General features: G+C 38.8%; 1 protein-coding gene across 3 annotated transcripts; it reads left to right on the forward strand.

The window, feature by feature from the left end:
* The first annotated feature begins 4,903 nt into the window (after positions 1-4,903).
* Positions 4,904-23,793, forward strand: LOC126767608 (retinol dehydrogenase 13). 3 transcript variants are annotated; one of them, XM_050485061.1, is made up of 5 exons: positions 4,904-5,082; positions 10,132-10,769; positions 11,305-11,368; positions 22,767-22,913; positions 23,409-23,793. In XM_050485061.1, the coding sequence occupies exons 2-5, from the start codon at positions 10,139-10,141 to the stop codon at positions 23,647-23,649; spliced, it is 1,083 nt and encodes a 360-aa protein (XP_050341018.1). In that variant the 5' UTR covers positions 4,904-5,082; positions 10,132-10,138; the 3' UTR covers positions 23,650-23,793. The 3 variants fall into 3 exon arrangements, with proteins under 3 accessions (XP_050341018.1, XP_050341016.1, XP_050341017.1); XM_050485059.1 differs by lacking the exon at positions 4,904-5,082 and adding an exon at positions 5,360-5,997; XM_050485060.1 differs by lacking the exon at positions 4,904-5,082 and adding an exon at positions 8,778-9,206.
* Positions 23,794-25,077: the final 1,284 nt, after the last annotated feature.

Genomic DNA, 25,077 nt, shown 5'->3' on the forward strand with positions numbered 1-25,077 from the left:
AATTGCAGAAGCAAGCATTTTTCGCTGCCATTAGTAAAATTAATTAAAAATATTCGAAATTGTTTATGGCACGTGCCCGTAAACAAAAATGAAAAATTAAGTCCGAAAACATTATTCTGCATATTGAGTTGTCGTTATTTCATAATTTCGAAATTTTCATGGATACTTTGTGAAAATTAGTGCAATGAAATTTGTTTACAATAAATTTAAGAGATGTTTGTGTTCACGTTTCTTGATTACTAATTAAATTATGCAAATATATGTGTAAACAATTGTTTGCTGTAAGTGCACTCATATTGTTCGATTCGCGCAGTTTTACCATTAATTTTTTCCCTTAATGCAAGATAAGCAGATAATTACAAAATATGCGAAAAACTACTGAAAAATTTAATTGACATTATAGTAATAAGCTTGGCGCTGTAGTGGATTAGTTTTTTAATTAATTGGTTTTGATTGAAACCGATGAAAGTAATATATTTCAGAAGGACGGCATGGAAATGTACGCAAACATATGGTATACATAACCTTATGAAGTTATTAAAGCACATGAATCTGGTTAAAATAAAATAAAAAGAATGCATAAAATAGCTTTTACTCTTACGTGGACATCCAGCAGGTGGCCAGCGACACCTTCCCATTGAAGGTACCGTACATTCCAGGTGTATCCTCTTAAATCGTAATTCTTAATACGCTTGCAATGATCGTCATCAAAAGTGGGATATCTCATCCGAGACTGTTTTCTTCTTTTCATTGGTAGTGTTTTTTACGTGGGGAGGGGTTTTAGTTTGCCTTCAAAGGAATGTTTTTTGACTACGCAGAGGATATTTGGTATCGGACAGGAAACTATGAGCTGCCTAAGCCATATATCTCGGGTTTTTCATTAGGAACGCTACAAAAGTAGAACGATAGGGACAGCAAACGATGCAAAATGTTAATGCACAGGCACAGTACCGAATATTCCCGTGCTAGTGAGACAAAGAAATGCCCGTAGTGTCAAGAATATTGCTGCCGCTAGTGCACCAGTTGAGGAATACCCAAATAAATCTCTCGCACGTCGTTCTCAAGCGTTGGGCATCTCTGTAACGTCGTTGTGGCAAATTTTACGAAAAGATTTTGGCCTACATCCCTACAAGATTAAATCGACGCAAGAACTGAAGCCACTTGACCATCAGAATCGTCGTGTGTTCGTGAATTGGGCTGAGCAACAACTGATCCGGATTTTCAGCGATGAGGATCATTTCCGGCTAAACGGCTTTGTCAATAAGCAAAATATGCGTTATTGTTGAGGCACGATCCACACGTATTCCATGAGTTACCATTGCATTTCGAAAAAAATTACGGTTTGGTACGGTTTGTGGGCCGCCGGCGTCATTTGGCCGTACTTCTTCCGTGATGATCAACACCGGGACGTTACTATAATGGGAATCGCTACCGCACAATGGTAACCGTATTTTTTTGACCCGAATTGGATGATATGGACTTGGATAATATGTGGTTCCAACCGAATGTCACAATCGATTTATTGAAAGCGAAGTTTGGTGCTGTTTTTCGAAATGGCCCAGTCAATTGGTCGCCTCGGTCGTGCGATTTGACGTCGTTAGATTATTTCCTATGGAGTTACGTCAAGTCCATGGTCTACGCCAACAAGCCAGCGACGATTGATGAACTTCGTACAAATATCGAACGTGACATTACAGCAGTATCGGCCGATTTATGCTTGAAAACCGTCGAAAATTGGGTTCAGCGTCTGTACCCCGTGGTAGCCATGCAAAAGCAAACGGTACTTTCACAGTAATAAAGAATTTTATTGATATCCCGAACCGTTTTCATTTTATTTAGAAAAACTTTTGTAGCAGTCTTATTGAAAAACCCGTTAAAAGAATCGTTTTTGGACCCAGAAGAGCTTTCCTCACTTGCGTGAACTTCTACACATGACTTCATTCTTCATTGTGATCATTAAAAGACAATTCAATCTGAAAAATTAGAAAAATAATCCTAGAATGAATGAACACTCTAAGGAATATCAAAATCTTTAATTTTTTAAACCTGTAGATCAACATAATGTGAACTTGAAAGTGGAAGAAAAATTTACAAAGTAATTTGGACGAAAATTCCATAAAAGATAACTTTCCTTGATGGAATCAAATTTACAAAATATATAAAAGTTACGGCATCGAACTACTAAATATTATTTGTGGGAGTTTACTGTGTCAATAGTATATTCTGAGGTCATAAATCTCTTCTCATTAATCACTTAAGCCGCTAACATTTATAAATCTCTCTCAAATACGGGCAATTTATACACTTAGTCACCAACCTGCATATATTACATGTTTAGACATAACCAAAGGGCGCCACGCCAGCTAAGAGACCACTAGAACCATACATACATACACATGCATGCACACATTCATGCGTTGAGCGTTAGAACACGCTTTGTCTGCCGATAGATGCAGATCTAAGTCAATTGTCAGACCGGATGTAAAAATTAAATGTGCCCCATTGCTTCATGCGAGTATATAACTGAGTTGCCACCACAAACCAAATATATTTTAATCATATTAAAACATTGCTCCACCGAAAAACTAGGGCTGCAACTGAAGTTAATAAAAAATCATAGCGCTGCAAACAAAAAAATTGGTTGGCTTCAGCTCCAAGGTTTATTTTTCACATGCATCTGCATTTCAGCGGCTTTGTGTTCAAGTGACAACATGTTACTCATTACTCGGACCGCCATTTGCTGCGCCATTTCATATGGATCCCTTCACAAAGGCAGAGGCAAAGGTATCAGTGACGGCAATATCAGCATCACGCGTTGGTTATTCAATACTCGTAATGATGTAATACACGCAAAAACAAGTAAGGAAGGGCTAAGTTCGGGTGTCACCGAACATTTTATACTCTCGCATGGTAAAGTGATAATCGAGATTTCATTATTCGTCATTTAAATATTTTTCAAATACCGTATTTTTGTAAAGTTTTATTCCGCTATCATCATTGGTTCCTAATGTTTATACTCGTATTATACAGAGAAGGCATCAGATGGAATTCAAAATAGCTTTATATTAGAAGAAGGCGTGGTTGTGAACCGATTTCACCCATATTTCGTACATGTCATCAGGGTGTTAAGAAAACATTATATACCGAATTTCATTGAAATCGGTCTAGTAGTTCCTGAGATATGGTCCATTGGGCGGCGCCACGCCCATTTTCAATTTTTAAAAAAAGCCTGGGTGCAGCTTCCTTCTGCCACTTCTTCCGTAAAATTTAGTGTTTCTGACGTTTTTTATGAGTCGGTTAACGCACTTTTAGTGATTTTCAACATAACCTTTGTATGGGAGGTGGGCGTGGTTATTATCCGATTTCTTCCATTTTTGAACTGTATATGGAAATGCCTTAAAAAAACGGCTCTGTAGAGTTTGGTTGACATAGCTGTAGTAGTTTCCGAGATATGTACAAAAAACTTAGTAGGGGGCGGGGCCACGCCCACTTTTCCAAAACAATTGGGTCCAAATATGCCCCTCCCTAATGCGATCCTTTGTGCCAAATTTCACTTTAATATCTTTATTTATGGCTTAGTTATGACACTTTATAGGTTTTCGGTTTCCGCCATTTTGTGGGCGTGGCAGTGGGTCGATTTGGCCCATCTTCGAACTTAACCTTCTTATGGAGCCAAGGAATACGTGTACCAAGTTTCATCATGATACCTCAATTTTTACTCAAGTTACAGCTGGCACGGACGGACGGACAGACGGACGGACAGACAGACATCCGGATTTCGACTCTACTCGTCGCCCTGATCACTTTGGTATATATAACCCTATATCTGACTCTTTTAGTTTTAGGACTTACAAACAACCGTTATGTGAACAAAACTATAAACTATAAAAAGTTAGCAACATTGTTGCGAGAGTATAAAGATTGGCGAAACGTACAGGAATCACAAAGAAACGAATCGAACGAAAGTGCATAGCAGCGAGGAAGATAGTGCGCAGCTCTATTATGTGTTGACATAAGTCTGAACATAAGTTTGTTCCAATGGTTTTGGATGCGGCAACACCCAGTTAAGTAAAGTTGCCTTGTACTGATATAAAACAATGTAAAAATGCCAGTTTTGAAAACATTTTTACGAACTGAGAAAACAGAGAGATTCAAGTTGGTTTCCTCCGATGACAGCAAGATTTGTGATGAAAGTCGCATGAAAAATTACCACAAGTTATTATCTTTATGTGAGCCCCTGTAATATGTGTGTTCCCATTAAACTTAAGAACTTGCTGAACCAACAAGCAAATACTGATGTTTAAAGAAAGCTAAACTCGAAAAGCTTAACAAGAGAATAATATGATCTTCATACTGAATAAAAATAAGGATAACATTTATATATCAACAAACCATTCAATGAAAATATAAATACAAAAAATCCCTGCTCCCTCTTGTAGCTTGGTCTGATTAGGAATTTTAATTTTAAGTCTATGTTAACGGAATTTCAATATTGTTCACTGGGTAGCCACAAAAACTCATGTGACTGAAGAACGGCGCAATGGAAGCTCATTGAATCTAGCTTACACAGAAATAATGCATTGAGTGTCATGGCAATAGATGCTACGTGTAGCAGTGCCTTGCCAATCCCGTGCCTCCTTCATTATGCGTTCCGGTGTTCACATGACTGCCCGACTGGCTTTTGCCGGTCGCTTTGCTGAGCACTCCATTTCAATTCAATTGCCAGTCGTTTCTGCCTTCTTGCACTGACTACTCCATGTCAATTGCGTGAAACCAGTCCATGGAAGCTCCCCCAGTTATGCTCTTTGGCTGCTGCATTCCCGCACGCTCATGCTAGCCCCCTGCTTTAGTGTTCTGGTAGCGCAGTTCGGTTTTGAGGTTGTATTGGAAATGTCAATTTAAAATCAGATTGGCGTGGTGAATTGTCGAATAAAGAATGTAATGCGGACGAGAAATTGGAAAATCATGGAGAGTAGTGAAATGCACATGCATAAATATGGATTGATTGGTTGTGATTGTAGATGTAAATTTGAATATCACTTGCGCTACTAACCGGAGTGGACTGTGATCCGAGCGACTAAAGTGAGTGCACAGTGTGTTACACTCATGATTAGATTGAAAAAAGTTTAATTCACACTTGAAACCTAGGAAGTGAAAAATATTTGACCTCTTTATTGCCAGTAGCTTCACTTTAGCTATATTGCTTCGCAGTTGAGAATCACCTTACCCCTTTTCCATTAGTTTTTCAGGCATACCGCCCCTTCTATTTCACTGTACCATTGGCGGTTAGGCAAGCTGAGTGGCGCGCGATGACGATGGTAAGCGCGCACATAAATTTTACTCAACCACAAAATGCGCGCGGATAGGGAATGTCACCAGCAGAGGGGAGCTCACGATTTAACAAGCACAGAGCCGGGTAATCGGCGGCGTGGCGCGTTGGTGGCTGAAGTTCTGTGCTCGCATTCGTTGCGTGCGAGTGATTCGAGGCGCACCGTATCGATCAAGTAATAAAACGGAAAAGCAATTCGCATAACAAAAGCAAAAACAATAAAACAATAATATTTCATAACATTTCATTGTACGCTGCCGTTATCGGGCGCAATCCTGTCAAACCCAGCGCTGGTATTAACCGCGCATTTTAACGTTTTTGTGCGTGCGGGCGTGCGACATACGTGCGGGCGCGTCGCCAGCGACACATCCTACCAGCAGGCGCTCAAGTGTGCTATAAAACGGAATGAGTATTATGCAACACAAGGATTTAGTAACGCAATAACGCCGCGTTCAAACGTGTACGCATTTTAGTTGTTGCTTTTGTTTTTGTTTTCGCTGTACAGCTCTCTACCAGCTACGTGTACACTCGTGAAAGCGACAACGCGGCAAAAGTGCCACGGCAGCAAAAATGGATAAACTGCTGTCCCTTTTCGAAAATGCTGACCCATTCAAAACCTGGTGGCCGGCCATCGCCGCGGTTGTGTTCGGTGCCGTTATAATGGTGCGGTAAGTGTGTGAAATCGAAGCCGTGCCACGGGCGCACACAGTTTTCGCAGCTATTCAAAATAAATAATTGCATCGATGACTTCCAACAATGTTCATATGCAAAATTCACACAATTTTTTCAGTGAAATTCGAGAAAGAGGAGGAGGGAGTGCAGTGTGCGTGGAATAAATTGAATAACTTGGAAGTTATGTGCATTTTTATACCACAAAAAATTTACGCGTACTCACCAATTTCCCCGAAAATAGTAAATCATTCAGATGCGTATGTATTCAGTGGACTATGACCCTTGAAAAATATTTTCTACGAAGGCGTTGGAAATGAAGTTTGAAAAACTGTGGATATTAATACAACGTCCTGCGAAAAATATATACAAAGGGCTTAACCTAATAGGCTAATTGTTGACTGCATTTATATCAAAATCAGCGAATTTCAGACACGTCAGAGATATCTAAAAGCATAAAAGCATTTATACGACCAACCGCTATTGATTTCTCTCATAGTTAAAATTTTCTTAAAAACAAGAAAAAACTTAATACCATTTTGATTGGTCAGTTTAAATGGTATCTATATGCTATAGTGGTCCAATCTGAATAGTGAGCCCTTGTATAATAACCTATGGCAAATTTCGTGACGATTGATTATTGAATTTAAAAGTTATTCATATAAGGACTTGAGTTGGTCAGAATGTTTGGCAGCTATTTGCTATATTAATCGGATCTCAACAATTTTTCGGAGACTGTAGTGATACCTCAGATATAAATCTTTGCCGAATTTCGGTAGGATATTTCTTCAAATTAAAAGTTTTCCTTACAAGGACTTGCCTCCGGTCGCTTAGTTTGTATGGCAGTTCAATCCTACAGTGTTCCGATATCTGCGATTTCGATAAATGAGCTGCTTCTTGATGAAAAAAGGACGTGTGCAAAAATTTAAGAACGATATCGCTAAACTTGAGGGACTAGTTCGCGTACATACAGAGAGACAGACCCTTTTCAGGGTATAATTAATTGAAGCTATATGCTATAGTGAGCCGATCTGAATAATTTCTTCGGATATTACATTGTTGCCTTAGAAAATAATCTATACCAAATTTCGTGAATATATCTTGTCAAAAGCAACAGATTTCCATACCAACACTAGATTCCGCTCGTTCAGTTTGTATAGCGGCTATATGCTATAGTAATCCGATCTGAACAATTTTTTCGTATATTAAATTATTATCTTAGAAAATAGCCTGTGCCAACTTTTGTGAAGATACATTGTTAAATGTGAAATTTTTCCATACGAGAACTTTATATGGCAGCTATACGTTATAGTGGTCCGATATCGTCAGTTCCGACAAATGAGCAGCTTCTTGAAGAAAAAATGATGTTTGCAAAATTTCAAAATGATATCTTAAAAACTGAGAGACTAGTTCGTATATATACAGACGGACAGTCAGACAGGCGGACATGGCTAAATCGACTGAGCTCAATATACTGATCATTTAAATATATACTTTATAGGGTCTCCGACGCTTCCTTCTGGGTGTTACAAACTTCGTGGCAAACTTAATATACCCTGTTCAAGGTATAAAAAGATTTTTGTACGAAGCAAGAAGACACTTTATTCCCATAACATCAGTCAAAAAGGATTTATTCGCTTCATAAAAGATATTTTTGGGATTCTCTAAGGTACAGGGTTTTAAAAGGGATGATATGATTTCTAAACGTCGTTTCGGACATTTCTAATATATCAAGATCTGTAGTTTTTTTCATTATATTTGGAAATGTTAACAATTTATTTACATAATGTGCAAGTGCCAATAAGAAAAAGAACCGCTCGAAGTAAAGCAAATATTGCTGCCGTTCGGGCAAGTGATGCTGAAGACCGCTATTTGTCAATTCCAAGACGTTCACAACAATTAGGACTATCTCAAACCGCAACCTGGCGAATTTTGAGAAAGGTTATGGGCTTGTATCCGTATAAAATTGTTCTCACTCAAGAGCTGAAGTCATTGGACAACCGTAAACATCGTGAATTTGCTGATCTTGCCTTGGAACAACTTGAAAACGTTAGTGGTTTTTTAAGAAACGCATCTTCTCTGATGAAACTCAATTTCATCTGAGGTCTGCAGTAAATAAATAAAACTGTCGATTCTGGTACAAATAAAATCCACAAATTATTCATGATTAACCATTACATGCACCTAAATTGACAGTTTGGTGTGGGTTTTGTTTGGTGGAATCATCGGACCGTACGTCTTTCGAAACGAGTGACACAGTTACTACCAATAGAGAGCGGTATAGATCGTCGATAATCAAATTTTTATGACCCCAATTGGAAGAAATCGATCTTGACAACATCTGGTACCAACAAGACGGGTTCACGTGCCACACAGCACGTGCAACAGCCGAGTTATTCCGAGACGAGTTTGGAGATTCGATTATTTTAAGAAAATGAGGCACTGAATCCAAGAAATTTTGATTCAACACCAGTGGACTAATTCTTGTGGAGTTATTTGTAGTCATTGGTCTTTAACAATACACCAGACTCTCTTCAAGTTTTAGAAGTCATGACATACGACTTGATTTAGTGGAAAAAGTACTCGCAAATTGGTTTCGTCGAATACGTTCCTGCAAAAGAAGTCGTGGAGGCCATTTGAATTACGTTATGTTCAGAACATAATTGTATAAATTGTAATCACACCAAATAAAAAACATTTCAATTCCCTTAACAATAAGTGTTTTTTTTTTAAGAAATCATAACACTCTTATTTGAAAACCCTGTATAATATACTAGAGGCGTCATAATAACATATATATTGGGTAATATTGGGTAAAGTCTTTTCCTATTTTGTCAATAGATGTCGTTACAGTCATATATCTCCAGTGCTACTGATCATATTGTACCATATAGTGTTGGAAAGGTGATATTTTAAGCTTCATTTAACCAAAAAAAAATCGAGCAAGTTGAAAAAAGTTACAGATATACAAAAAGGAGTGAAAATAATGAGGAAATTCGCTATGTTTTGAAATTTTTGTATAAAAAAGAGAATAATGCCACGCAAGCCACCAATGAAATTTGTAAAGTTTGCGGAGACGATGGTGTATCAGTTCGTGTAGCACAACAATGGTTCGCTCGCTTTCGTTCTGGAAATCTCGAAATTTCGATTTACACTGATGGAATAATGTCTCTAGCGGTAAAATGGCAATAAGTGGTCGGCCAAAATGGTACACATTTGTATATTTATTTATTAGTATAAATATAAAAAATAAGTTGAAATTTGATTAGAAATACGAAAGGGCTTTTTCGACTACCCAATATTTTTGAAGATATCGAAGAAATTTAATAAGCCATAAACAATTCCTTATTATTGTATTCAAATAATGACCTAAAATGTTTTCTGATAAATACTTCCTCAAAATTTTTAATGTCCTTTGCTTAATTTAAACCGCTTCACCCTCGTTTGGCTCTCAATCGAAGCCGAAGCTCTATGCAGCTGCTTAAAAAATATTTATATATGTATATATATTACTGGGAGATGTGATTGTTTTTGTGAAATAAATCAGAATTACTCAGCAATTCAATGCAGCATTACGATGAGAGCAGAAAATCCAATTGATAGCTTTGAAGGTTAATTGAGCTTAACACCACAGAAGAAAGCACACACCGAAGGACAATTGAAACAATAAACACAAGGCTGACTGGATGTCAATGTAATTGCTAAGCCGCAACATGTGACATGCAACTTGCATTTACGCCAGCACTACAGTGCGTGTGTGCAGGCCTGCGGTCGGAGCAGGCGGCACCATTACGCCTATGCGGACATGTGTGGGTGTGTGTGTCTAAATGTCACGTTGTTTGCTCAAACTGTTCATTAATTAGCGATTTCACGCAGTGCCACCTCCACTGGTGCATGCAACGGTGCGCATGTAGACAATTTATAGCGACGCAGAGGCGCGTGGCATGGCAGCCAGAGAGAATGCACTCCAGCGGCAAACCGCACAACCGTGTTATTGCAACAACACATCGACCGAATTAAAGCGCTGTTGATCCAACTATTCACCACATTTACACAACATTGCAAATACCCCTTCCCTTTTCTATTCCACACACCTAACGCAGATTTCAATAAAACGCAACTCTTCTTTGCAGCACACTGATGAGCGGCCAGCGCTGCCCCAACGACAATCAAATACGCGATCAAATAGTTATTGTGACGGGCGCGAATAGCGGCGTCGGCCTGGAGACTGCCAAAGCGCTGGCCGCGCGCGGTGGCCGCATTGTGTTGGCCTGCCGCAACATGGCCGCAGGGGAACGCATGGCAAGGGTTATTAAGCGCGAGCTAGCGTGCCAGCGTATCGGCGCCGATGTGGAGGGGGAGTTCTTTGTGGAGGCACGCTATCTGGATTTGCGCTCCTTTGAAAGCGTGCATCGGTTTGCGCGACGCATCACCGGCGAATTCGAGCGCATCGATGTGTTGATAAACAATGCGGGCATTATATTCGGCTCACTAGGCGGGCGCACCATCGACGGCTATGAGGAGCATCTGCAGGTGAACTATCTATCGCACTTTCTGCTGACACAACTGCTGCTGCCGCATTTGCGCCGCTCGCCCAGCGGCGGGCGCGTGATAAATGTGACGGCACATGCCCATGCCGCGGCCAAAATCGATTTCGACGATCCGCTCAATGTGGGCACTTGGTCGGTGAAGTTCCATGCACGTGACGCTTTCGCTCACTCCAAGCTGGCCGTCATGCTGGCAACGCGTTGGCTGGCGCGCCAAATGAAAGGTAAGTGCACACACATACTCATATACATACATACATACATAGTTAACATAGAGGATGGGGCCGCGCACACAACGGTATTACAAGCAAAAAGGTTCACGGGTACATTATCCTGACATACTTATTAACACGTATGTGTGTATGTACGGCTGGGCAAAAGTTTGGCAAAATGCCGCACAGCCCTGCGCCACAACAGCAAAGCGCGAACCTTTGTATTTCTTGCGTGGTTGGGGTTGGTGGCGCCGCCACCCTATTTGCATAGTCGGTTACCTTGTTGGCTTAGCTCTTGCCGGCGCTTGTTCCTTCTTTGTGGCAGTTGCTGTGCTGTTCTTTATTGCCTTTGTTTGCTTGTTTTATTTCGGCGGGGCGTGTTGTTTGTTGCCCTTGCTGGTAACTTCAACACGTTTTGCCAAAGTGATTTTAATTGAGTTTAAATCGTTTTTGCGCTTTTCATATTTTCGTTTCACTTTGCCTGCCTTGTTGTTTGCATCTTTTGTGTTTATGTGGCTGTTCACTTGCTTTATTTCGCTTTTCGCAGGCACTCCATTGACGGTCAATTGTTGCACACCTGGGCTTGTGCGCAGCACGGGCCATTTACGCAAGTAAGTTGAGCCTCCAATTAATTATAATTCTTTTTTATATTATTTTGCTAAAAGCTAATTGATTTTACTTTTAGCGCGGAGCTTTAGGAATATGTTTTTTTATTAAGCAATTTAATTAATAACGAAGTAAGAAGTTTAAGCGCTAAGCAAGTTTGCACAATCTGGCTAACAATAGGAATTAAGCTTATTATTGATCCTGGAAATAAATTTATTTATAAAACGTTTTATAGAAACACTCAATCCAGAGAGCCTTTCCTCGAAACAGGTATCTGAAATGACATAAGTGAACATTGAAGCTTGAATAACTCAATCAATTTCAATTAACTGTCACCAACCGCAATTTCCGTACTCTTCTGCCTCTCTTCTGGCCTTATAGACGAAATTCAGCAAACCACTACTTGACCGTTATACTTGGGCGATCATACTTACAAAAAGCCATTGCTTTGCATCAGCGGTCTTTTGCCATCGTCAGAGTTTTATCAAAACATGAAATGCAATTTTTCCCATTATCTAATAAAATAGCAGAGATAATGTCACTTTAAGACCAATAACTTGAAAACGATTTGATGAAATGATAGGACAGTATTCTAGTTAAGATTAATACCTAAATACAAGGAAATTTTTGATATGAATGTGGCATGATTCATCGCTGAAACCAGCCCATGTAGTATTGGGAAAGTCAGATATATGTGATGTTAAGGGGTTACATTGGTTTCCTCGGGTAAAAACAGCATTTTTTGTTTAATTTTTTTCTCATATAAAAAATTAAATAATTTATAAAAATTTTTATTTAGCAAACAGCAAAGCAAAGAAATTATGAAATTTTTGAAAAAAAACTATTTTAAACTCGGTCATTGGGACGCTATTTCCGGTGACCGTTCGAAAAAAAGATGCGCCCGCGTTGGCGGAATAACTTCTTATAAGATCATTTAAAGTGAAAAATACGTATTTTAGTTGAAAACTTTGAACTTGGACAAAAGAAAAAAAAAAAACAAAAAAGTTAAGATTAAAATTTCAATGAAAATGTTCCGATTTTTTTTTAAATAGTCGTAATCGAAAAAAATCCTTCGCCCAAGTCGTTAAGAAATGTGATTTCATGAAGATCGTTTGAGTAGTTTTTGAGAAGTCTTGCCAAACGACATCAAAACCACAGTCTCGAGAAAAGGGCGTTCAAAGACGGCGCACTCGAGCGCAGAAGTTCTCAAGGCTGTATCTCCGAAACTATTACTCGGATCAACTTGAAAATTTAGGCCAATATTCTAGAGTTGTGGTAAAATTTAATTACACAATACAAAAATTAGATTGTTTGAAACTCGTAAAGCCATGTAACCCCTTAAGTTAGTGAGTCAATAGAAGCCTTTACTGCTCAATTTCCTACCCTATTGAATCATAAGATTTGTTGATTAGAGTAAATTAACTTTGAAATTCAGTACTGGCATCAATTTGAGAGTTAATGTGATTTTAATGTGATACAATTCGGTTGAAAAATATCAAAAATTGGCAAAAGGATTAAAAAAGATTAATTTTTCTTAAAGTTAGAGTAGTTTTTATCCTGCCAAAACTCGATTTTTGATTAATTGGTCAGGTCATTTGTCCGCGAGTAATCACAGCAACAAATGGGGAAAGTGCTTTCTCGAAAAAAACTCTTTTAAAGATAAACTGATGGGCTGATTGAACCGAACGGCTACACTCTAGGTTAGATAGCTGATCCCTCAGCGAGGGGAATCACACTTACACTGTTAAGTACTAACCTTTGTGAAGTCATACCAAAACCAATTATTGGTGGATATGAGCTATTGACAAAGACATTCTGAAACTACCACAATTCTGCATGAGTGTTTTATTTCTATATCCGCTATTTCACCTGGATATCTAAAAGTATGAGATCCCATGAGCTTTTGCCTGGCAGGAACAGTTATTGAAGTGATCCTAGTTTGTCTGCTTTCAAACAGCTAATACTGTGACGTCCCGTAAGATTCCACTGCATCAACCTCGATCAGACAGTGTCCAGTTAAAACTCCTACAATCTTTGAAAGATGGACTTTGATGAAAGCGAAGAGTTCCCTAGACCTCTTACGATTTACCCTGGGTCAGAAGAACCTTGCGACTGCACAGCTGCGCGTAGTTGTTCATTGCTTTCTAGCTAGCTGGAACACCTACCCTACCTGCAAGTTTTTATCCATCCATCAAAAATCCACGGCCCTTTTCCTACAGCCAGTCCTTTCCTCCCATGCCTGCGGCTACACTTTTGAAAATTGTAACTCAAAAAATATTTAAAATTTTAATTTCAAATTAAAGTATGTTTTTTCAAAAGAAAATACCTATTCAAAATTTCATTCTATTAGTGCCCCTTTGTTATCCATTTAATTGGGCAGAGAAGCCGAATCTCCACAAATTTTGTAACACATTATGTTCATATAAGGAGAATTCAAAGTTCTATAAGATTCCTCCGAGGGTTTTTTTAGATTGATCTCTATTTAACTGAAAATCTACTTTGAAAACCATTAGATATCAATAAAAAGTTTAGTTTTTGCAAACAAACTAATCCTTGTACCAAGCAAAAATAATTATGCCATGAAATTGCAAACACACATGCGTATATACTTTGCTTGCAACGCCTTAATGGCATTCCGCATTCACTGTCGAGTCAATTTCTCACACCCCAATGAGTTTGCACTTCAATCTCTTGATTTTATGTAAATTCCAAATGAACGCCGAAAGCAGCCAAAGCAGCCGAAAGCAGGGCACGCCTTGCCAGTGAAAATCATAAATTGTGCGCAAAACAGCAAAAAGGATTAACAATTGTATCTTAAATAAAGGAGCAAGTAAGGTTGGAGTGCACGTGTGTGTTTGGGTGCTTGGTGTGTCTGTGTGCGTGCGTGAGCTGAGCATTTGCACTTAATTGCCTGTGCGCCTGAGTCTTTCAAAGAGCAGCTTCTGCTGAGGATGCATTCTAACGCTTGTTGTTGCTTTGGCTGTTGATGCTCTGGCAGTTCGCTGTTGCTGCGCCGTCAACTGAATATTTATTAAACAACCGACAGCGCATAAATCTCTTTGCCAAAACAGGGACCCCAAAGACAACGCGAGGGGCGCAACTTGTCAACTGGCGGAAGGCTCAAGGCGCGAGTTTCGGGATGGTAAACAATTTGCGTCAAGCAAAGCTCTTAACATTTCCTTACGCACACACACACAGCAATCCACTAACACACCAACCAGCAGACGGTGCCGACACATGCGGGTGCCTGCTGAGGTTGTAGCATAGCTTAGGGCGCCAAGCGAGGCAACGGCAAATTGCTTTCGGCGCTTCCGTCGCGGTCGCTGCAGTTGACGGTGCATGTTTACGGTGGTGTTGTCGGTCCGTCAACGAGCTGCTTATTGTGCCATTCCGACAAAGTGTGCGCGATTTCGATCACAACAACTGCACGACTCGTAGTAATTAAAATTCCGAGCAACGTGCCGAAAATTCGCATTTGCAACGTGAGTTCTTACGTGCCATGTGTGTGTGCGTTTGCGAGGTTCGCACATGTGTTATTTTTGGTTATCGCGTGTAAGTACCGTTGCTGTTGCTCATAGGAGTCACTTGCTGGTTTTACTGCTTAAGCTGGTTAGGAGCGCGGCGTTTTCGAAAGCAATGCTCTGTGTCGCCATCGCTTTATCAGAAACCATTTTGTTTATTAATAGAAATTTGAACCCGAATGCTGCCAGCCGATGTTAATGCTACTAAATAATACATTATTTTGAAAGGCGTTCTTTATTGCTTTCATAAGAATATCAAGCTTTTACAATTAAATAAAGCAAATATTTTGAAAGTAAAACAAACTTTTTTTTGACCAAATAAATGTGCTGCCAACCAGATGCTTGTGAATATTTCATCATTCCGTGTTAACGTTTAGGGTGCGCGAAGTTGAAATATGAACGCAATAAAATGCTTCGAAAACTCATTGAACATTTTAAAGTGGCAAGGCGTATGAAATAAAATTTACGAGCATCCGCTTCGGATTTGCGCTTCCATACACGATAGAGCTGGTTGGCTCACAGTGATTTCGTTATATACATACATACATACATATGCATGTCTGCCATTAAAGCGGGCAAATACTCGATAAACAACTTAACGCGTTTTTCTAAGCGCTCTTTTTATGCGATTTTTAGTTCTAAAATATTTATTGAATACAAAAATATAATAAATAATGATATAGTGGAGAGCAATGAGGATTTGCAACCAAATAAAGCTAAAATTTATTATTGAATGTACGATGTTCTAAAATAAATTATTATTACATATTTTGCTCGCATATGTTTCAAACCAGGGTTGCCCAAACAATATGATGCTCTCTCCAAAATTTATTGTTGTGCTTTTATAACGTTATATAAATTTGCACAGGCGTTTAGTATCCACTCCCGTTAGTTCGGAGGGATGTCTGATGGTATGCGCTCCCAAGTGTTTAACTCTTGACCTGCCAAACGCAGGGCGGTCAAGAAGGAAGTGTTGAGTTTTTTCCAAACAATTTGCTTCCATACAGCTTCTGCAGTTGGCGTCTGATAAGATTCCCAACCTTACAGCATGGACGCCAACAGGTCAAGGGCCTGTTAAAAGCCCCACAACTAGGAAAAGGCTAGCCTTACCGAGGGCGAAAAGATCACTAGATCTGTTGCGATCAATCTTGAGCCAAAAGGCTTTTGCGATAGCGCATGTACCGAAGTTGACCGAGCGCTGGCCAATCTTCCGGAAAGCCAAGCTATCTTTTAGCAGAACACAAGAGGATACGGGAGCACATTCAATTCTACCGATAGCGGTTCTAGGGTGCCTTTCATTTTTACCTCATATTTTTTGTAATTCCCTGCGATGGCCTGGCACCCTCACCAGTCTTATCACAATACACAATATAGACACTCGAAGCCATAGATAGCGAGATTACGCTGTTAGTACTGTTAGTTCAAGGCTAGTATCGCCGCTCTGTTATCTGAGTGAATGGTCACTCCTCTAAAGGAGGCAGCACTCCGGAGCAATAGATCTACTGCTACCTTAATGGCTGCAATCTCGGCTTGAAAGACACTGTAATACTCAGGAAGTCTGAAGCTGGAGTTGATAGAGAGTTCTTGACAGTAAGCCCCTCCACCAACCTTTTCCCCCAAGCTTTGATCCATCCATAATGCAACTCGCTGCTCCTCTCCTCCAACGGCTTCTTCCTCCTTGGAGAAGGAGAAGGAACAGAGAAGGAGCCACCAGAGTTCGGTTTGATGACTCCATGATCCAAGTTATCCGGTATGAAGTCAAAGTGCGGCGTATCCGTGTGTTCAGATACGTGTTCTTTTCCCAGATTCTCTGAGTCTGATTGCAAATTTCGCAGCCATACACCTTCCGACGATGTGGAGAACACAAGGCAGCTGTGTGCCCCATAGTTCCAAGAGATTCATTTTAATTGCATTACATTTAAATGCATATCGCTATTACCATAAATGTTTTCGGAAATTGTATCTCTTATATGTAGCAAAAAGGAAGAAATTTCTATAGAATTGGGCGAAAAATTCTCGCTAAAAGATTAAGTGCTAGTCAAAATTTGCAATCCGAGCGTGTCGTTCGTCACAAGCAGCAATTTATCATGTTGCATGGAAAAAATACGAAAAGTGTTAACATGCGTCATTACAATTTGCAACGCATGACAAGCCTAACAACGCACGCACACACGCGCATAAACACACAAGTAAAATGGAAGGCCGTCTTCGCTTCCGTTTGGTTTGCCAACCTTCAGTATGATTACATTTACATATATATATATATATATATTATACATGTATATATTTGTGTGTGTGTTTATGAGTACATTTGCATTAAGATACAACATCTGCCTTTCGTCGCCACCAACTATTGAAGGAACGAATCTGTTGTGAAAATATCATGCCAGCGGCTACCGATATTTAGGATGAGGAGAAATGAATAAGCAAGTGGAAAAAACCTTTAAGCACCTGTGAGTATTGTAAAAGATTTACTAAACTTTTATTTCATCAATTTGGAAGTGCGAATAAACCGATTCGCAGTAAAATTTTCAGTATAAAGTCGATCTCTGGCATTTATTGAGATTGTTAAGAGAGAACTGAAAGTTTTGAATACCTTCAGCTCATTATGTCTTTGTTAAAGTTAGTAACAGAGTTGGGATTTCAATTATCTATTGGCATTCTAATTGATAAAGATTGTACTCAAACCTTCATTGCATATCGTGTCTTGAACAATAGGTTTCCTATCTAAATATGGTTTATATGTGAAATAATTGAAGATCTCACACAGTATCATCCCAGTGATATCCAGAAACTCAAATAAAAGTGAAATAAATAGATAAAAAATAAATAAATAAAAAATGTCCAACACATCTTTCGCTAGAAATTATCATAAATTCTTCGCTCATTATTAAATCCTTTTTCACATGGCAGACATTAAAAAATCGAAATTATTTGCGGTATTTTCAACTAATTCGATACAAGCTTTTCAGACAAAACGTCAAACAACGCTGGTGAAGTTGTAGCTAGTATGACGCCCATTGACATCCAGGGAGACGAACTCGAGCGTTTATATCAGTTATCAACGCCTAAAAAAGTATCGGCAAGGACAGAGGAGAGAAACAAGAACACTAAAATGTGGCAGGAGCGGTGCAATTCCTCATCCAAAGGGCGCTGGACTAATCGACTTATACAGGACATCCACTCGTGGATAGACAGACGACATGGGGACCTAAATTTCCATCTGACCCAAATACTTAGTGGGCATGGATGATTTAGAAGCAAACTGAGATCTTTTCAAGAGACTAGGCGCCCGTCAGTCCGCGCAATAGAGAAGACTTAAGTGTCTTGTCCTTCCCACGAAGTAATACTTAACCGGTGGTTCCGTGGGAGATTCTTGAGTTGGGAGTAGGTTAGGTTTAGCGGATGAAAGTTCCGCACTCCGGCTTTCGATGCTTCCCCCTACTATAAAAAAAAGACAACATGGGGACCTTCCACCTAACCCAAATACTGAGTTGCCATGGATGCTTTAGAAGCTATCTATTCCGATTCCATCACGACCTTATTCCGTACTGTCCGACGTGTACTGAGTGCATAGACGACCCTGAGCACGTATTTTTTCAATGACCTCGTTTTTAAAATGTAAGGGAAAAGTTGAAAACCTTACTTGGTGGCGGTTTTTCGGTGGAAAATTTGACTACACTGATGTGTCAGTCCTCTGGTAAATGGAACAAAAAGTAGCTAACTAATTTATTAAATGCATTTAAATATTGAAAACAGACAGCCAGCATATTTTCTAAAAGCTATTTGCGCATGAACTTCTCTTCGACATCTCACAATCCCACAGATCTTAAGTGGTTTCTCGTATTAAACAGAGGCTCTTCTACTTTATTTATAACCGGAACTACTTATGTATGCAGTAAACGAAGAGCATTAGCACATCGAGCTTTATTCTGCTGTTTTTACATAACTGTATATGCAGATGTGTGTCTCAAGTCTCAAATCCATACTTTCGCATCACTTTTGTCCCAGTCTTGTTGACTTACTTCTTCTCTGATCTTATTGGGTGTCTGCAAACACAGAATATATACTATATATTCATTCATTATCCTCTTTGTTTTCGCAAACTTAGAAAGCATGCCTTCCTCCTTGTTGCAGAATGCGTCTATATTGTAGCTTAGAGTTTTTATTAGCGGGTGTAATGCGGAGGCAGGCAGCCACATACACAACCGCATTGGCGCATAAAGCGACAGCAGCTGCCATCACGCTTGAGTTACGTGAACTTTACTTAGCCCCAACACCAAACACAAAAACAACAACGACAACAACAACAAACACGAAATTATAAAAAGCCAACAGCTGCAACACTCGTGTAATGAATAGGCGAGTGATATAAACCGGGTAAGTGGGGGCTATGAGGGCGCGGCTGGGGTAGGCGGTTAAGATTGAAAGGAAAGTGGCAACATTTGTAAAGCTTAGCGCTTTTTATGGTGATTATTATTAGTAGAAAAATGAAAACAAGAACAAAAACAAAAACAACAGTAATAACAGCAAGCACATAACGCGTGTCACAAAAGAGCGGAAGCAGCAGGTCTCTCGGCTGCTCGAAGGGTTTCGTCCGCTCGTGTGTGGCCGCATGTTTGCCGGGCGGGTATTTATGCAAGACAAAGCGGCTGAAATGACAGTCACGGAAAAGCGCAAATGAAAAAGAGATAAACGTATTAATTATTTATTTATACATTTTGCGGATGGTGGAAATGTCGGTGAACCCTCGCCCGGTTCGTGCGCAGCTGTGTGCCGAAGTGAATGCTTTTAATGCGTTTGGGGGGATGAGTGCAGCTCCTAAGATTTGCCTCTAGCCGTGCCTAAGCATCTGTGGCTGTCTTTATGTGTGTGTTTTGAAGCCAATGCTCGCATGTCCTAATGACAACAATAACAGCAGTGACAACAGCAGCTGTTGCAAGTAATAGGGATGTCGGGCATGTGGCGTGCGGCGTGTGGTATGCGGTATGTTGAGGCATTCTGTGGCATTACATTTATGCGACGGCGTTTTCTGCTGTCTGCTATGTCGGTTGTGGGTTTGTGGGTTTGTGTAGAGCCGAGCTTGCTTTACTTATTGTCACTCACTTCTGTTCTATGAAGTAAATTTAAATGTGTTTAACCGGAGGTCATGGAGTTACAGAACTTTTTGCTACATTGTTATAAATATTTATATGCAATATGTTGGCAAAGCACATTTTCTCTCTGTGTTCGAGTTAGTTTTGCTACAGGAAATTATATTTGGAAATGTAATCAGCTCCGCAGAATATAAAAGAAATTTATAAATGAAAAATTTGTAAGACAGTTCCATTAAATGTAAACTTTCAAAACTAAAAAAAAATAACAAGAAAATGTTTGTATTATTTTTTGAGTTTTATTCGCTTAAATAAATAGGTCTCAGTTTTGCTGATCGCAGTACATACTTTTAAGGTGGGTTTACCGGTTTTAAGCAAATAGAATTTTTATTGTATTATTAAATTTTACAACACCTCTAGAATATTGTCCTAAATTTTGAAGGTGGTCGGAATAATAGTTTCGGAGATACAGCCTTGAGAACTTGTGCGTTCGAGTCTAGCTGTCCTAAATGCGTCGACTTTAAACGCGTTTTTCTCGAAACTGTGTTTTTGAAGTCGGTTGACAAGATTTCTCGAGAACTACTCAACCGATCTTCATGAAATTTTACACAGATCTTTGAAATATAATTCTTAAAGACTTGAACGAAGGCCTTTTTTCGATTACAAGTATTTGAAAAGAAAGATCGCGAAATTTTTTTTTTTTTTTAAATGTCTGCCAAAAATCCAATTTTTAGTTTTTTTTCCTTTGTCCAAGTTAATAATTTTGCTAAAACACGTATTTTTTCACTTTAGATGATACTATAAGTAGTTATATTGCAACGCAAGCTCATCTTTTGTCAAACGGGGTCAATGGAAATGCCGCCGCAATGGCCGTGTTTGAAATATGTTTTTCCAAAATTTCAGAATTTTTTTGTTAATAGTGTATGTTTGTAACAAAAAAAAATCTAATAAAATATTTCACTTTTATATGAGAAAATAAATTTTGAAAAAAAGTCTGTTTTTTACCCGATGAAACTCATGTAACCTCTTAAATAAGCTTAATTTCAATGACGGACTTTCTCCTTTTAATAATATTCCTCTTACTTGTCTTAGAATTATCAGTAAAGAATACTCTTACAAGGATCAACACAACATGTGCAAAAAAAGTACCTTTCTTCGACAAAAACTAACCTTAAAAAATGTCTAACCTATACCCTTCCTATATTCATCCCTTCTGAAATCTCAGAAAAAAAGTTCATGAGTCCTTGAAGTCGTCAAAAATTCAATTTTTGCCTATTTTAAGATTAGTGCCTTTGAATGACATCACGTGTTTTGAAACATACAATATTGCTTCTTCCAATTTCTAGAGTTCACCACAACTTACTTTTGGAAGTTGAATATAAACGCTTTTTAGAATTTCGGGCGTACTCGTATACTTATATTTATCATTTCGTTGCCATTTTAGACCCGAATTTGTAAGTTCGGTAGGCGAAAGGTCACTTTCCACATTTTAAAATTTAATTACGATTCTCTGCAGCATTTCCGTTGCTTTTCCTGCATTTTAAAGTAGTTTTGCTTAACGCTTGCTATTTTTCCCATTGTCCGAGTTGCTGTACCATAGCTGTTTAGGCCTGTCGTCTTTTGCCCCGGTCAGATCCATCTGCTTGTGCCACACCTCAGCCTCGACCGCATGTTTCTCAAGTTAATTTATTCATAGTCTTTGTGTTGCAACTTTTGGCTGTTTCCCTTTCGTCGCCCTAGTTTGTTTGGTTTCTCCTTTTTGGTTTCAGCTCCTTACTGGCACACGCATAAAATTCCAAAAGTAGGCTTTGCAATCGCAGTATTTTTTACCACATTATTCGTGCATTTCGAAAAGTACAAACTTGTAATATATATGTATGTTCGACATTACGTTGCATTGTTTACTTTTCTAAGTTAGTTGTTGCGACACTTTTGCTGCAATTTGTTTGGCTAAATGTTGTAATTAATATCTAGATATATAGAAAAGAACTCTCGAGTTCAATTAGAGAGGAAGAGAGTGTGACAAATATAGGGCTGATTACCTAAGGGTGCGTGATAAATCGGGTAGATATTATCATTACTAAATTTACATATGAACGTAATGCAGTAACGGAATCGAACAGGAAGATTTTTAGCGTTATTTCGTCAGCTGGCCGATAATGTTACGATCCTGAACATAATTTGAAATCTTACCTCCAATTAACATTAGAAAATCATTTGTCTGGGCAAATTCTTATAATCCTAACATTTTTCTTTTCTCCGAGACATAATTTTTCAATCGGTTGTCTTGACCCTATCTTTTAACATTGCTCGTAGATTATTTGAACTGATTTATTACTGGCAGCTTGAGTGCAAAGATTTATTTACACACCGTCTACAAAGTTGGCTGAATATTTATGAGACGTGATTGTGAAAAGCGCCAAGGAAATTTCAAAGATAAACACTTAAGTTATTACCTCTACTTGATTTTCTTCTAAAACTAGAATTTAATTAGGCCAAGTTCGGTGCAAAGTCTAATGCAGCAAGTACTCACTCATTCACACACACTCTCATGCACAAGCATAAAGAACTTTAAGGCGGTTTGAGAGAGTGTATTGCCGTTTTCGTATGGCAGTAAATTTCACACGTGCCAAGCGCCTGCTTAGGTATATCGACGTGCTTAAATGTACATTTCAGCAAAGTTCACGAGGCAACTACAAAAAGCATACGTATAATCTCGCCATTTTCATTCGTTTGTGCTTTTGCTTCTTTTTGGTTCATTCATTTCGTTTCTTCTGGTTTCGTTTCAGTTCGCCACTAATGTCCGCCATTAGTGTAAAATTGATGACCTTCCCGTGGATGTGGCTGTTCATGAAGAACCCATTTGAGGGGGCACAATGCGCCATACGTCTAGCCACCGATCCGAAGCTCAAAACCGTAAGCGGCGAGTATTTCAAGTAAGTATTAGTCGCCCACCAATGCGCACACCACCCTCGCCAGCTCGGCTCTGCACAGTGCGATACTTTGAGTTCAGCATACGTGCACCTGCAGCAGAAGGCTTTAAAATCACCAAATTTTCAGTTTTATTTTTATGCTATTCACTGCCTTTACCAGCAAAACTTTTAGGAGTGCTGCGGACACACTGTTTGGTTAAATATTAAAATAATTACAGTAGCCGACGGTCATTTTAACAACTCCAGCTGGTATAGAATCTTTCTAAACTTTAAGCTTTTCGGCTGAGGCTCGACCAACTACTGCATTTGAAAGCCGGTAGTTCCCTCCATATTCCTACTTTTACATACAAATGCTCACTGCAGGTGCAATGTATATTTTATTATCCCAACGTAGATTGGAAGAAGGTACAATAAGCCCTCACATACTCAATTTCGTCTTAACTCGCAATCAAGTACATTTCTTTAATCTTTAATTTAATACTGTTTTTGTTGTTTTAGCGATTGCGAGATAGCACAATCGTCACTGCATGGCCGGGATATAGCTTTGGCGAAGAAATTATACATGCAGACAATCAAGGAATTGGAAAAGGTCACCAAATTAACTATTGATAAGGATATTGAAGGCGAAACTTTACCTCTGGCAATAACAGCCGAATCAGCAGACGAGAGTCACCACAGTAAACCAGCACTGGAGGCGCCAAAAAAGAAACATCAAGGAAAACAAAAGCAAAAAAATTAAGCTGCTGATGAATTTTCGATTTTGTGTCGTGAAACGCGCTGGATGCCACAAGCATTCATTAAGAGACTAGAGATTATGAATAATATTTCTAAAATATAAAAATAAAAATAAAATAATTATTTAACGTGCTTTATGTATACTTTATGGATGTGTTCATTTATTTATTTCCTGAATTTCAAAAAGCTATTAATTTCAGGTAACCGGTTCGTCTGCAGATCATGGAATTGGAGTAGGGCTTTCGGCTTTCAGCTTGACTTTTTAACTGGCAAACAATTTCGTTAAAATAAGGTCGTTAAATATCTAGCAATATTCTTCTACCGGAAAAAATAACTATGACTAGATTTCTTTACAAAAATTTATAAAATATGTATCAACATTGATTTTGGATGTCTCCATCTAATACGAGTATATCTATTTAAAAATGAGCATATTATCTATATCTAGAATATAAAAATACCTACAAAGACAAACTCCTAAAATTTGAATTTATTACATTCTGAAGAGGCTACATTAAGTTGATAACGACGTTTATAAAACCCAAACGAAAACGTCGGATACCCTATATAATATAAATGCTAAGCATAATTATTCGGATGGGACTACTATAGGTGCCATCCAAAATGACCGATCAAAATCAGAATAAAAACCGTTTCTATATCCTTTTTGGTATTTATAGCCTTTAGAAGGTATTACTATTATATAGACTATGATTACACAAAATCGATCTTAAAAGGTTAAAAAAAAGAGAGCCAGAGTTAAACTTTTTAAATCATATACGATGTAAAGGAAGGTAGGTATGATTACAGCTTTCCTGAGCTGAATTAACGCGCCATTTTGATGTACTATCGCATCACCTTTATATTTTTGAAATCTCGTTTCATCTTTCTCTCAAAACTTACTATATCTGTTATGCTTTTTGTAAGCAGCCATTCAGCATTTGGATTTGGCTCCAGATAAGACATACGTCAAGAATGCAAGCTCTCTGACGCGACTAAATTATATAAGGATTCATCTGGAGTCATAGTGGGTATCATGCCGCCGGATATAATGGCATTTGAGCTCAAAAGAGCTTACGAAAAATCCAAAGGCATTGGAAGAAGTCTTACAATAGTAGCGCGAAACGAAGAAAGGCAGAAAAGTACATATATCTAAGTGTCAAAGGCGCTAAGACATTGTACAAACTAATCGGAAAGGTACAAGCATAAGTGGAGAGAAAGCACGGGCAGACTGATTAATACCTGACGCAATTCCTGACCGGTCACGGATGCTTCCGACAATATCTCCTTAAATACGGTCTCAATAATGGAACAGAATGTTCATTCTGCGGTAATGGCAGCGATAAGGCGCAGTATATTTTCTTTTACTGCCAGAAATTCGAAGCAAAGCCAGCAAAGAGAACGTGTGATTCCAGATACAATACACAATGCA

This window comes from Bactrocera neohumeralis, chromosome 2 (assembly GCF_024586455.1).
Source record: "Bactrocera neohumeralis isolate Rockhampton chromosome 2, APGP_CSIRO_Bneo_wtdbg2-racon-allhic-juicebox.fasta_v2, whole genome shotgun sequence".
NCBI lineage: Eukaryota > Metazoa > Arthropoda > Insecta > Diptera > Tephritidae > Bactrocera > Bactrocera neohumeralis.

Excerpts from the sequence above, each read along its gene's own strand:
- LOC126767608 (XM_050485059.1), top strand. The coding sequence starts at position 5,900 with ATGGATAAACTGCTGTCCCTTTTCGAAAATGCTGACCCATTCAAAACC. Across the intron at positions 5,998-10,131 it reads GGTGCCGTTATAATGGTGCG|CACACTGATGAGCGGCCAGC; the intron begins GTAAGTGTGTGA and ends TCTTCTTTGCAG. Across the intron at positions 11,369-22,766 it reads AGCACGGGCCATTTACGCAA|TTCGCCACTAATGTCCGCCA; the intron begins GTAAGTTGAGCC and ends GTTTCGTTTCAG.